We start from the raw sequence: 13,618 nt of genomic DNA, 5'->3' as shown, positions 1-13,618 counted from the left end.
TTTAATTTCATGGCTGCAGTCACCATCTGCAGTGATTTTGGAGCCCCCCAAAATAAAGTCTGACACTGTTTCCATTGTTTCCCCATCTATTTGCAACAAAGTGATGGGACCAGATGCCATGATCTTGGTTTTCTGAATGTTGAGCTTTAAGCCAACTTTCTCACTGTCCTCTTTCACTTTCACCAAGAGGCTCTTTAGTTCTTCTTCACTTTCTGCCATAAGGGTGGTGTCATCTGCATATCTGAGGTTACTGATATTTCTTCAGCAATCTTGATTCCAGCTTGTACTTCATCTAGCCCAGTATTTATCATGCTGTACTCTACATATAATTTAAATAAGCAGGGTGACAATATATAGCCTTGATGTACTCCTTTTCCTATTGGAACCAGTCTGTTGCTCCATGTCCAGTTCTAACTGTTGCTTCCTGACCTGAATACAGATTTTTCAAAAGGCAGGTCAAGTCGTCTGGTAGTCCCATCTCTTTCAGAATTTTCCACAGTTTATTGTGATCCACACAGTCAAAGGCTTTGGCATAGTTAATAAAGCAGAAATAGATGTTTTTCTGGAACTCTCTTGCTTTTTTGATGATCCTGCAGATGTTGGCAATTTGAAGTTGGCAGATCCTGTGCCTTTTATAAATCCAGCTTGAACATCTGAAAGTTCACGATTCACATACTGTTGAAGCCTGGCTTGGAGAATTTTGAGCATTACTTTACTAGTATGTGAGATGAGTGCAATTGTGTAGTAGTTTGAACATTCTTTGGCATTGCCTTTCTTTGGGATTGAAATGAAAAGTGACTTTTTCCAGTCCTGTGCCCACTGCTGAGTTTTCCAAATTTGCTGGTATATCGAGGGCAGCATTTTCACAGCATCATCTTTCAGGATTTGGAATAGCTCAATGGGAATTCCGTCACCTCCACTAGCTTTGTTCGTAGTGATGCTTCCTATGGCCCACTTGACTTCACATTCCAAGGTGTCTGGCTGTAGGTGAGTGATCACACCATCATGATTATCTGGGTCATGAAGATCTTTTTTGTCTTGTTATTCTGTGTGTTCTTTCCACCTCTTCTTAATACCTTCTGCTTCTGTTAGGTCCCTACCATTTCTCTCCTTTATTGAGCCCATCTTTGCATGAAATATTCCCTTGGTATCTCTAATTTTCTTGAAGAGATCTCTAGTCTTTCCCATTCTATTGTTTTCCTGTTTCATATTTTATTTTAATTACGGTGTCTGCCTTTCTATATTCATACAGAACTTGTAGTTTAACAGTTAAATTTATCATTTAATTATGTCCTTATTCGTATCTCATGTATACTTTTTTCCATTTTGAGCCTGTCTCTCCCACAAGATAATCTTCAAAGGCAATGATCATACTGCAAAATAATGCTAACTTTTTTTAGTGTTTACTATATGCTAAGCACTACTATCCATTATCTAGCATATTCCTAGATGCTTCTATCTATCACATATTAGGAGTAAGATGCATTATATATCAAACAGCATAATATCTATAAAAATTTAGGAAGGAAATGTAATGGATTAGATGTGGGCTTCAGGGTCAGACAGGTCAAGAGGTCAGGTATTGATACTTGGCTCTTTTTAGTAGCTAAATGATGCTAGGTAAATTACTGAATATCTCTGAGACCACATTTCTCTTGAAAAATGGGTATTCTTCACATGGTTTTTATAAAGTATCTTCACATACTACTACTACTACTAAATCACTTCAGTCGTGTCTGACTCTGCGACCCCATAGACAGCATCCCACGAGGCTCCCCCATCCCTGGGATTCTCCAGACAAGAACACTGGAGTGGGTGGCCATTTCCTTCTCCAATGCATGAAAGCGAAAAGTGAAAGTGAAGTCACTCAGTCGTGTCCGACTCTTCGAGACCCCATGGACTGCAGCCTACCAGGCTCCTCCGTCCATGGGATTTTCCAGGCAAGAGTACTGGAGTGGGGTGCTAATGCTAATAATTTTTAAAATATTTACTTTTTATTTTATTTATTTGGCTGTAGCAGGTCTTAGTTGTAGCACATGGGGATCTTTGATCTTTGTTGCAGCATGCAACATCTTTAGTTGCAGCATGTGGAATCTAGTTCCCTTATCAGAGATCAAACCCAGAGCCTCTGAATTGGGAACACAGAGTCTTAGCCTCTGGACTACCAGGGAAGTCCCAAAAATTTTTATTTATACTCCAAAAATTGATTATTCTAGACAGATATCATTTATAGCATGTCCTAGCTTCCCTCATAGCTCAGATGGTAACGAATCCACCTGCAATGTAGGAGATTCCGGTTCAATTCCTGGGTCAGGAAGATCCGCTGGAGAAGGGATAGGCTACCCACTCCAGTATTCTTGGGCTTCCCTTGTGGCTCAGCTGGTAAAGAATCTGCCTGCAATGTGGGAGATCTGGGTTTGATCCCTGGGTTGGGAAAATTCCCCTGGAGAAGGTTACGGGCTACCCACTCTGGAGAATTCTGGAGAATTCCATGGACTATACATACAGTCCATGGGGTAGCAAAGGGTCAGACTCGGCTGAGTGACTTTCACTTTCATCTGTCTCAATCAAGATGTAACTCTTCTTTCTGACCTTTGTCTGAAATGGATCTGCTCCATTATTGGTCTTATAAATACTTTCCACAAAGCCCAGTTTATCTAATCAGCTGCCCCAGAAAGGTTCACAAGGCTTGTAAATATCTAATATGAACATATTATTTACTATTAATAGCTGGTATTACCATGTAATTTATATTTGGATTTGAAATCCATTTCACTTAAATAATCTTTGGATCATTTCCTTATCTCACAGAAAACAACACCTACTATTACCAAGGTAGCTTTAAAGTGCTGAATATCCCATATAATAGAAATTATGAAAAGGAGACATCACCAGAAAATAACTATCTTAGCAAAATTCTTGAGACGAAGGTAAAGTAATATTTTCTTATATTTAGTTCATTGTTAATTCTCTGAAACATAAACTTATTACTGGAATTTAATGTTTGACTCTATGTTCTCTTTAACAGATGTCTGATGCATTTCAGAGTTCTAGCATTTACAGACAATACATCAATTCTCAAGTCATCACACTGGTGTAAGTAACTAATAACTGTAAGAAAAGCTATCACCTATCACATATATCATTATATTTCAAATACCACTATAAAAAGAGTCTGTTGACATATTACAATCATTAGCCAGTAAGTTACTAATGAGTGACATCATCCTAAGCCAAATATCAGGCTAATTGTTTAGTGTACAACTAAAGCACAGTTTGAGCTATTTAGTTAAGTTCATTTTTAGCGACACTGAGAATACATTATTTCTTAAATCACATATGAATCATTTCTCTAGTATTTAAAGTTTTTATGTTCAGCAAATACTAACTGGTCTCTTAGACCAATGTTTGATGGCATAACATTTTTATTTAGCTGTAACATAAATACATATGTTTTTTCATGTTTTTCTATTCTTGCAAGTTAGCTAAACACCTTGGAGAACTGCCCTAGAGTTCTTTTACAGTAGAAAAAAGCATTTCTACACCAGACTTTGATTCCAAGGAAATCCTTTTAGTGGCCAGAACAAGAAGCAAAATAGCTGTGCTGTGTTTTCTGCACGAGTTTGCAGAAATATGGACTACTTAATGGAGCTCTGTGTGCTATACTTCGTCACTGTTGTGTCTGATTCTTTGCAACCCCATGGACTGTAGCCTACCAGGTTCCTCTGTCCATGGGGATTCTCCAGGCAAGAACACTGGAGTGGGTTGCCATGGCCTCCTCCAGGGAATCTTCCCAACCCAGGGATCAAACCCAGGTCTCCCGCATTGCATGTGGATTCTTTACTGTCTGAGCCACGGGAAGCCCAAGAATACTGGAGTGGGTAACCTATACCTTTTCCAGGGGATCTTCCCGATCCAGGAATTGAACTGGGATTCCTATATTGCCGGCAGATTCTTTACCAGCTGAGCTACCAGGGAAGTCCAATGGAGCTCTAGAATACGAGTTAAACAACCTGATCCAGCTTTGCTACTTAGTAACCCTAGAGTCTTGAGTGAATCGCTACATCACTCTGACTCTGCTTTCCTGTCTGTAAATAGTGATAATAACACATGCACTGCATTCCTCATAAAACTATACTTAAGATCAAAGAAGATAATGTGTATGGAAATATTTGCAAGTAAACACTTTTCCAATGAAGGCTATTATTGCTTTTACCTTAGTCAAGGCCATCAGACTATGTCTGCCCTTCTTCTGCTGCTCCTGAAACTCAAGGGGACTCCTAGAATTGCAAAATGGTTCAAAAGCTCAATTAGAATTAATTTTGGGAGTTGATTTTAGTATTGGAAACAGTGGGAGGCTAACACTAAAGGATATCTTTCAAACAGGACTGCAACCACCCCAAGGCTTCTGCTTGGTTTTCCCACACACATAACTTCAGGTATCTATTGGAAGTGTGAGCCCATGGAAAGTGATGGGGAGGCTATAAGTCTGAGGTTTTCATTTTGGCACAGCTTGCTGATGGCTCAAACAGTAAAGAATTTGCCTGCAATGTGGGAGACCTGGGTTCAATCCCTGGGTCTGAAAGAGCCCCTGGAAAAGGGAATAGCAACCCACTCCAGTATTCTTGCCTGGGAAATTCCATGGACAGAGGAGCCTGGTGCGCTACAGTCAATGGGGTCACAAAGAGACACGACTGAGCATCTAATACTTTTGACTTTCAACTGGTACTATAATCAAACTTGTATTAGCTGAGTGCTACCTAGGAATGACTATTTATTTACGTAACAAAAGATAATCATTCATTAGAAAGATCTAAAGCATAATAATACCACTTCAGACACTAACCTCGGAGATGCTCAACAATTCTTACAAGTCCATTAGCCCGCCTCTTGCACTGCCCCCACCCACATTCCAATACCAACCAAATCTGTCCTGAACATGACAGTCAGGTTAATCTTCCACAAGCACAGTTTTATTCAACAACTTCTCTTTACCACTACCCCTTGGCTAGTATTCAAATCCTCTTCCATCTGAACTCAGTCTCCTAGACACTGTTGTCACTGGCCAACTGGGCACGGAGACAGAGTGCATAGTGTAATGAGCCTGGGTTAGACAGTCAATTGTACTGTATCTGGATCTTAGTTTAATTACTGTGTGATCTTTAGCACATTGAATGTTTGCATGCTTATTCATGTCTGACTCTTTGAGACCCCATGGACTGTAGCCCATCAGGCTCCCCTCTTCATGGAATTCTCCAGGCAAGAATACTGGAATGGGCCATTCCCTTCTCCAGGGGATATTCCCAACCCAGAGATTGAACCCAGGAAACCAGCATTAGCAGGAAGATTCTTTGCCACTGCACCACCAGGGAAGCCTCTGAGCACATTGGGTAGACTTTCAAAGTCTCAAGTTTTCCTTGTCTGCAAAAGGAAGGTAATGACACCTAAGGTGCAGGGTTGTTGTAGAGACTAAGTGTGATAATAAATGTCATAATGTAGTACCTGGAACACCGCAGATACCCAGTAAAAGCTAATTAATATTATTGCTATTCAGTTATTCTGCAGTACTATTCCTCCTTTGCTCTGCCTGATAGCAATTTTTGCTTGATGATGAAATAGTGATAAAAATATTTTAAGGTCTAGTGTGTATGTTACCTCTTCGATAAAAATTTCTCTGATACTTTAAGTAAACCATGACTTGTCTTATTTGCAGATAAGATAAACATCTTATTGCTTTGCCTCACTAATTTATTATAGTCATTTGTATAGATGTCATCTCTCTTAGAAATCTGGAAACTTCTTGAGAGTAGGAACTCTGTTATAGTCACCCTTGTATCACCCCATAACACCTAGTCACTTTTCATAGCAGCTCAATAAATGACTGATGAATGTAGGAATAAATGATCCCGGTTCTTATATGATACTTTTACTCTGTGCCTCAAGCCTTTCCTACATTTTTAGATGTGTAGAACCACTTGTCTTCTAAACTGAATAGCTGTATGCATACGAGCAAAGGTAGGCAGCTGGATGATCCTGTGATTAACTTAAAGAGAAGGTACTACAAACACCTACAAAAGAACCGAAGTGAAGATATAAGAGGTCAAGGAATAAAGACAAAATGTTCATTTTTAGCAACATATGAAACTTTTACTGTGTTTTTAGTCCTGCTGACAACAGTGTGACAGCACATATATGGCTGGTATTCAAGACGCCCAAATCAATGAAGGAAAACACAAGAAGAGGGATTGAAAGCATCTTACGTCAAATGCTGAGGAACCACTCAGGATCCTTGACCACAGATCCTGATTCGCTTACACTTGAGGGTAAGCATATGTACTAGATGGAATAGTGTTACTCTCACCTTTTTATCCTGGACATGTATCACAAGCACCAAGCACAAAGCTGATTCCCATTTTTTTAATGAATAAGTCACAGTTTTATATCAGAGCAACAATTTATATTCTTCACTATTAAAACACACTTAGATCATAATAATGCCACACCTTAAAATTAGTTCTCTGAGGAAAAAGCTGCTCTTTATTCTAAAGTAAATAGTAAAACTTTGAACAATCCTTACAGTAGTGATGTATTCTTGTATTCTTTTCATGATCTCCTATAACTTTCAGAAATAGGATTCGATCAGCCATTATAAGACAAGTCAATTTTTAAAAGTTATTTTTGTTTACTGACAGGAATCAGGTTCACCTGGAGGTCTTCCTGTTCTTCAAAGGAAGTATACTAGCAATTTTCCACTTTGGATGATATAGAATACAATTCCAATTAAATGAAGTCTCTCATGTGGAACTATGAAGATAGTATTTCCATATTGCGCATTCATATATAGTAAAAGAACAATTCAAATAAGCCAATATTTTCTCCCTTCTGTTGACACTTTATCCTGAGATTCAAAATTATTTCTCTCTGGACCTACCATCACCAGCCCCAGGGTCAGTGATTAATGCTAGTAATTAAATTTACAATGAGCCTTTTCTTCTATTTCAGAAATCAGTAAGGCCAAAGCTGAAAAGATAATCAACAACCGTAAGTTCAGATACTTTTTAATTAAATGTATGTGATGATGTAAAACATATCGATCAAGATTTGTTATTCTCAATCAGACACAGTTCTAGTTGCTTTACATGTAACTCATTCAATCCTTACAACAATCCTAGATAAGTATTATTATTATTTCTTTTGGAAGGACTAATGCTGAAAAGTTGAAGCTCTAGTATTTTGTCATCTGATGTGAAGAGTAAACTCATAGGAAAAGATCCTGATATCAGGAAAAATTAAAGGCAAAAGAAGAAGGGAATGGTCAAGGATAAGATGGTTAGATAGCATCACTGACTCAATGGACATGAATCTAAGCAAACTCTGGGAGACAGTGGAGGACAGGGGAGCCTGGCCAACTGTAGTCCATGGGGTCACAAATAGTCAGATACAATTTAGCAACTGAACTACAAAAATTATTATTCCACTTTAAAGATGGGGAACTGAAGCATACAGAAGTGAAGCAATTTCCTCAAATTCATACAGCTTGTAAATGATGGGGCCAGAATTCAGACCAGGGAGTCTGGTTGCAGAGTCCATGTACTTAATGGTGTCTTTATCCACCTTGCACAGTTTCCATATCCTCCAAGTGTTGAAGAGTCTTGGAGATAGTATGATGGGTAGGAAGGTGATCCAGGGGTTGCTAGTAATTCCTGTGTAGATTACATTCTGTTCCTTTCAGTGAGAGACACTGTCAGATAGAACAACACAAGAATAACTGAGCTGAATCTCAGTTTTGTAATCAAACAGGATCTTTCTATTCTCAACAGTATAACACTGACTCTTTCTGACAGGCTGTGGGAGACGACCAAGGATGTCAGCTACATATGATAGAATCAGGGGTGGATCCACTGCTCAGGAAGGAGAGTGGCCCTGGCAAGCAAGTCTCAAAAAGAATGGCCAGCACTACTGTGGAGCATCTTTGATCAGTGACAGATACCTGTTGACTGCAGCTCACTGCTTTAAAAAGTAAGTTCATCATATTGCCTGGGGCTAGGGCTTCCCTGGTGGCTCAGTTAGACTGCCTGCAATGCAGGAGACCTGGGTTCGATCCCTGGGTCAGGAAGATCCCCTGGAGAAGGGAACAGCTACCCACTCCAGTACTTTTGCCTGGAGAATTCCATGGACAGAGGAAACTGGTGGGCTACAGTCCATGGGGTTGCAAAGAATCGGACACAACTGAGCGACTAACACTTTCTTTCAGGGAGGCTAAAGTTCCAGTTTACACCTGTTATCCCAGTGTAATCATCAATAGGATTCCTTCTCGTTCTCAAGTGTTCTTGTTTGAAACACAAATCATATGATAAGCCAATCTAAGGCTTTCCTACCTTATTAGTAAGATTGGAAAAAGTCATTCATTCTTGACATTTTATTTCTCACATGTTTCTTATCTCTCATCACTTCATACTCAAGATATCCCAAATGACTTGCAATTGTTATCACACAAAATCCTGTTTCATACCTCCTTCCCACTCTGCACCTGCCTATCTCCTTCTCACTCTGCACCTGCCTATCTCCTTCTCTCCTTGTCTTTTAGGCAAGTATGACTCAGCTCTATAGTCTCATCAAAATGCTACTTTTCCTAAGAAATCTTCCAGTCCCAAGAGCATGCAGATTTAAGTCCTCCTATCTTGTGGTCACACAACCATTTAGGGAATTAAAACTTTTTGTGTTCATGCCCATCTTTCATTAGATTTAAATTTCTTGAAGGCATGAACTATTTAATTTCTACATCTTAATCATCTTACATAGTATAGGTATAAGGACTCAAAGAAGATTTTTCAAGTGAATTTTAAAAAATCAGATTGTACCACTGCTAATGGATTGCAAAGCAAGAAATTGTCATTAATGTCATGAAAAGACTATAACTGATGCAGCCTGTACCTCTATTTCTCTGAAATAAAAGCAAACTACATGATTTTTATTTCTTTCAGTTCACAAGATCCAAGGAACTATACTGTCACCTTTGGTACCAGAGTAAATCTCCCCTATATGCAACACTATGTTCAGCAAATTTTTATTCATGAAAACTACATCAGGGGTGAACTTCATGATGACATTGCAGTTATATTGCTTACTGAAAAAGTTTTATTTAAGAACGATGTCCATTCAGTTTGTCTTCCTGAAGCCACACAGATTTTTCCACCAGGTGAAGGAGTTGTTGTCACAGGATGGGGAGCACTTTCATATGATGGTAAGTTAAGTTTTGAGTAGGAACTTAATATTCAAGGTACAAAAGAAACAAGAAAAAAAAATGATCCAGGGATAGAACGAAAGGATCATTTAGCCCTGGAGGCCCAGTACTTCGAGGAAATTGTTCGAGGAAGGTGCATATGAAGTTATGACTTTGCAAATCCTTGATTTGGAACATTCCAAGGAGACCAATTTGGTAGAGGAAACCCCTTGACCTGGAGAACCTAACTAAAAAGGTGCTGCTGCAAAGATGTAAGAAGGGAAATAAGGTCAAAGGAAGACAGCATTAGAAAGATGTTTCAAATTATTCTTTAAAAATATATTCTTTGGTTAGAGTGAGGGAAAGGAGCTTTTTCATTCTTAGAATGTGAAAGTGAAGTCGCTCAGTTGTGCCTGACTCTTCAAAACCCCTTGGACTGTAGCCTATCAGGCTCCTCCGTCCATGGGATTTTCCAGGCAAGAGTACTAGAGTGGGTTGCCATTCCCTTCTCCAGGGGATCTCCCCAACCTGGGGATTGAACCCGGGTCTCCTGCCTCACTGGCAGACACTTTACCATCTGAGCCACCGTGGAAGCCCAATTCTTTACAAATTTCTTTTTCTTTGGTTTGAGTGATGGAAAGGGGCTTTTTCAGTCTTAGAATAAGCAGAGTCAAATATAAGTCTTATACAGAGAGGACAAAGCTAGTTTTCCATCCTGCTCTGCTACAGAGCAGCTCTTTTGCTGATAGTGTTCGTGTCCATTAGGTGAATATCCAGTATTACTTCAGAAAGCACCTGTGAAGATTATTGATACAAACACTTGTAATGCTTGGGAAGCATATAATGGGATGATACAAGACACAATGCTATGTGCTGGCTACTTAGAAGGAAATATTGATGCATGCCAGGTAAGTCTGGATATTATTCACACTGACCATATAGTATATAAGCAACTACTATTTTATGTAAATTATCACTATGAAAGTAATTCTGTGCTTCAGTTAATTTACTCTTTACAGTCCAGTCAAACTCCCTCTCGGCTCTGGGACTAAAGTAATTCTCCCCTATATGCCACATGTGTTTATAACTGTTTAATAAATACATGTTGGACTTACTCTGAGTTAAGCACTGACTGAAGTCCTTTACAAATATGAATCCATTTAATCCTCATCACAACTTTGTGATGTAGATGCTATCATTACTGTCATTTTATAGATGAGGAAATTGAGGCAGAGGAAGGTAATTTGCAAAAGGGCACAAAGCTAGCATGTGGGAGATCAGGTATATAAATCAAAATAGCCTAGCATCACAGTCCATACTCTAAGCAATATTTCACTAAATTCTCAGTCTCAGAAATGTTTAAATTACTTCTAGACTATTTCTTTTACTTTGTAGCCTCATGGGCTACAGTTTTGTTACATTTTTCAGATATGAAGCCTGCTACTCCAAGTATATCCATAATATATGTCTCCCAAAGTGTTCTGATGGAATGCTTATCAGTTCATGCTTCAAGACTCAAGTTTACCCCAAAGAGCCCCAGTGAATATATAGGCTAGTCCATCACAGTTGAGGTTAGACTTACATCATACACCTTCCGACAGTCTCTATGAAGCGTGAACCACAAATTCATCTGGGCTTACTACTTTATGTAAGTAAAGTATCGAGGTAAATTCTCATAATGACAAATATTTTTTATTTAGGGTGACTCTGGAGGACCACTAGTTCATCCCAACTCTCGAAATATTTGGTACCTTGTTGGAATAGTGAGCTGGGGAACAGAATGTGGTACAGTCAATAAACCAGGAGTCTATACACGAGTGACTGCCTACCGCAACTGGATTGCCTCAAAGACTGGTATCTAAGAGGAAAGCATCTTATAGACCCTGTTTTAGGTCATTTTGGCCTCTTACTCCTAAGCCTTATTTAACATGTATTTTAAATTGGTGTGTATAATAATTATGTTGAAAAAACTGTGGTTTTGAGGGAATATTTATGATCTTTGAGAAGACTCGACTAGACAAAAAATCTCATGTTTAGTTGAGAAAAGCCTAACTAAAGAAAATGTTCCTATCAAAATGTACCATGTCTATTTGTTTTCTATTTCTCGCGCCCACAACATGGTTATCTCTCTACACCGTAACACTCTTGGTTTTAGTCATTCAGACTTTCTGGAATTGAGAAAATATGTCCTTGTCCACTGCAGGTTAGCAAGCAGCACTCTAGGAGACTAGAACCAATACCTTCTGAGAGTTGGTTGGAACACACTGGATATGCCTTCCTTTCTATCTTTTGTGGAAGGGATGTAGCTATGAATTAAATCTGGTCTGAATTTAGGCATGGCTTAGAGAGTCTCCTATTTGTCATGGGATCTTGATCAACTCTTGAAATCATTGTTTAAGAATTTCACCATAAGCAACATTAGGCAAAAAACCACCTTTTTGACTCACAGAAACCAGGTACACTAATTTTGCTTTGTTCATACAGGCTTCTGTGGAGATTCTTCATTTGTAACATGTATAAAAAGAGTAGCTATGAACCATGAAAGTATATTTTAATTAAAACAAATTAAAAAACAAACTCTCTTTGTTCAATATGACAATTTTTTTTTCTTCTTTTTTGGTTTGTTTTCTAGAGTCTTACTGTTGACCGTCTCTCTCTTTTTTTTTTCCCTGTTATTCTTGCCACTTGATTCATAACTTGGGAGAGGGCTCCAGGGTGGTAAAAAAGCTACCTTGTTCATTCTATTAATTTCTGAGAGCTTAATATTGAAACTCCAACTAAAAAATTCTTAATTTATCTACTTAAACATTTGTAATATATAGTGAAACTACATGTAATTTTGTTCTGTGTTTTCCAAGTCTCTAGTAAATTTGTTATCATATTTTACTAATTTAAAAAATAAAAAAGAAAGATAAAAAGCAGAAAAGAAATCTACCTCAAGGCTGGAGAGAGAAGCTTGGGCAAGTGGGTGGGGGAGTAAGGGGTAGGGAGGTGGGGCGGGGGGGGGTGGGGAAACAGTGGGTGGGATCCTCAAAGGGCCCTGTAAGCTGGAGGCTCCTGGACACACTTGAGGATGATGCTGGCCCAGCCTCATCAGAATTGAGGCCCCAGACAGCCTGTGGAGTTTGGTCAGGTTATCATGCACAATCTGAATGAATTTCAGCTTGGAGTCTAGGAAGTGGCTCTCTAGGAAGCCACAGAGGTGACAGGCAGAACCCAGGCATGCCTCCTCTCCCAGGCCAAGGCGATTTGCATAGTGGGCAGGCTGCCTCCCCACACATCAGGATTTCCTGGGGATCAGTAGCCATGCAGGTCTTGCATCTTCAAGAGGTGCTGGGTGCCTGTGCACTGCTGGATCAACTCATGGAAAAAGCCATCTGGGGGTCATTGTCTAGTGGGAATGCAGGCCCAGAAGGAGGGAGGTGAGCCAGACCCACAGGAGCAGGTTGACCAGGCACTGATGGTGGCCTCTGTTTGGGAGGAATATGTCTACCTGATCTGGGGGCTCATGGTTCATGGGCAGCTAGGAGCCAACCTCACACCCCAAGTGGTGATGGAATAACCAAGAAGACAGCTCCAGAGTCAGAGATGTAGAAAATAAGTTTATGGTTACCAGAGAAAAGAGAGGAGGGGGGAGGGATAAGTTGGGAGATGAGGATTGACATATGCCTACTACTACATATAAAATAGATAAGGACCCACTGTATAGCACAGGGAACTCAACTCAATACTCTGTAATGAATATGGCAAAAGAATCTAAAAAAGAGTGGAGCTGATTCACTTTGATTCACTTTGCTGAATAGCCAAAATCAACACAGCATTGTAAACCAACTAGACTCCATTAAAAATTTTTTAAAAAGAAGCTGAGGTTGAGAGCTGAGGAGGAAGTTGAGGATGTTCAGAGGCTGGAGGGACAGATACCTTCCAACCAGAGACAGATCTTTACCCTGTGCATGTAGCTCCTGTTTTGAATATACTCATGGCATCTGGTTCCATCACTTCATGGGAAATACATGGGGAAACAGTGGAAACAGTGTCAGACTTTATTTTTTGGGGCTCCAAAATCACTGCAGATGGTGACTGCAACCATGAAATTAAAAGACGCTTACTCCTTGGAAGGAAAGTTATGACCAACCTAGATAGCATATTCAAAAGCAGAGACATTACTTTGCCAATGGTCCGTCTAGTCATTACTTTGCCAAAGGTCAAGGCTATGGTTTTTCCAGTGGTCATGTATGGATGTGAGAATTGGACTGTGAAGAAGGCTGAGCACCAAAGAATTCATGCTTTTGAACTGTGGTGTTGGAGAAGACTCTTGAGAGTCTCTTGGACTGCAAGGAGATCCAACCAGTCCATTCTGAAGGAGATCAGCCCTGGGATTTCTTTGGAAGGAAT

At 39.5% G+C, this 13,618-nt stretch overlaps 1 protein-coding gene across 1 annotated transcript in view; it reads left to right on the top strand.

The window, feature by feature from the left end:
• Positions 1-11,800, top strand: part of LOC104995181 (transmembrane protease serine 11B-like protein) — a 21,987-nt gene extending 10,187 nt beyond the window's left edge. Inside the window, exons 3-10 of the mRNA XM_010848909.1 lie at positions 2,812-2,930; positions 3,029-3,096; positions 6,163-6,323; positions 7,003-7,041; positions 7,845-8,019; positions 8,985-9,244; positions 9,989-10,131; positions 10,924-11,800. Coding sequence (XP_010847211.1) covers positions 2,812-2,930; positions 3,029-3,096; positions 6,163-6,323; positions 7,003-7,041; positions 7,845-8,019; positions 8,985-9,244; positions 9,989-10,131; positions 10,924-11,085 — 1,127 coding nt within the window. The 3' untranslated portion in view covers positions 11,086-11,800. The remainder of the gene's footprint in view (positions 1-2,811; positions 2,931-3,028; positions 3,097-6,162; positions 6,324-7,002; positions 7,042-7,844; positions 8,020-8,984; positions 9,245-9,988; positions 10,132-10,923) is intronic.
• Positions 11,801-13,618: the final 1,818 nt, after the last annotated feature.

The sequence above is a fragment of the Bison bison genome, unplaced genomic scaffold (genome assembly GCF_000754665.1).
Source record: "Bison bison bison isolate TAMUID 2011002044 unplaced genomic scaffold, Bison_UMD1.0 scf7180017864279, whole genome shotgun sequence".
NCBI classification, from domain to species: domain Eukaryota; kingdom Metazoa; phylum Chordata; class Mammalia; order Artiodactyla; family Bovidae; genus Bison; species Bison bison.
The sequence above is the reverse complement of the archived record's forward strand: the minus strand, read 5'-3'. Positions and strand labels throughout refer to the sequence as shown.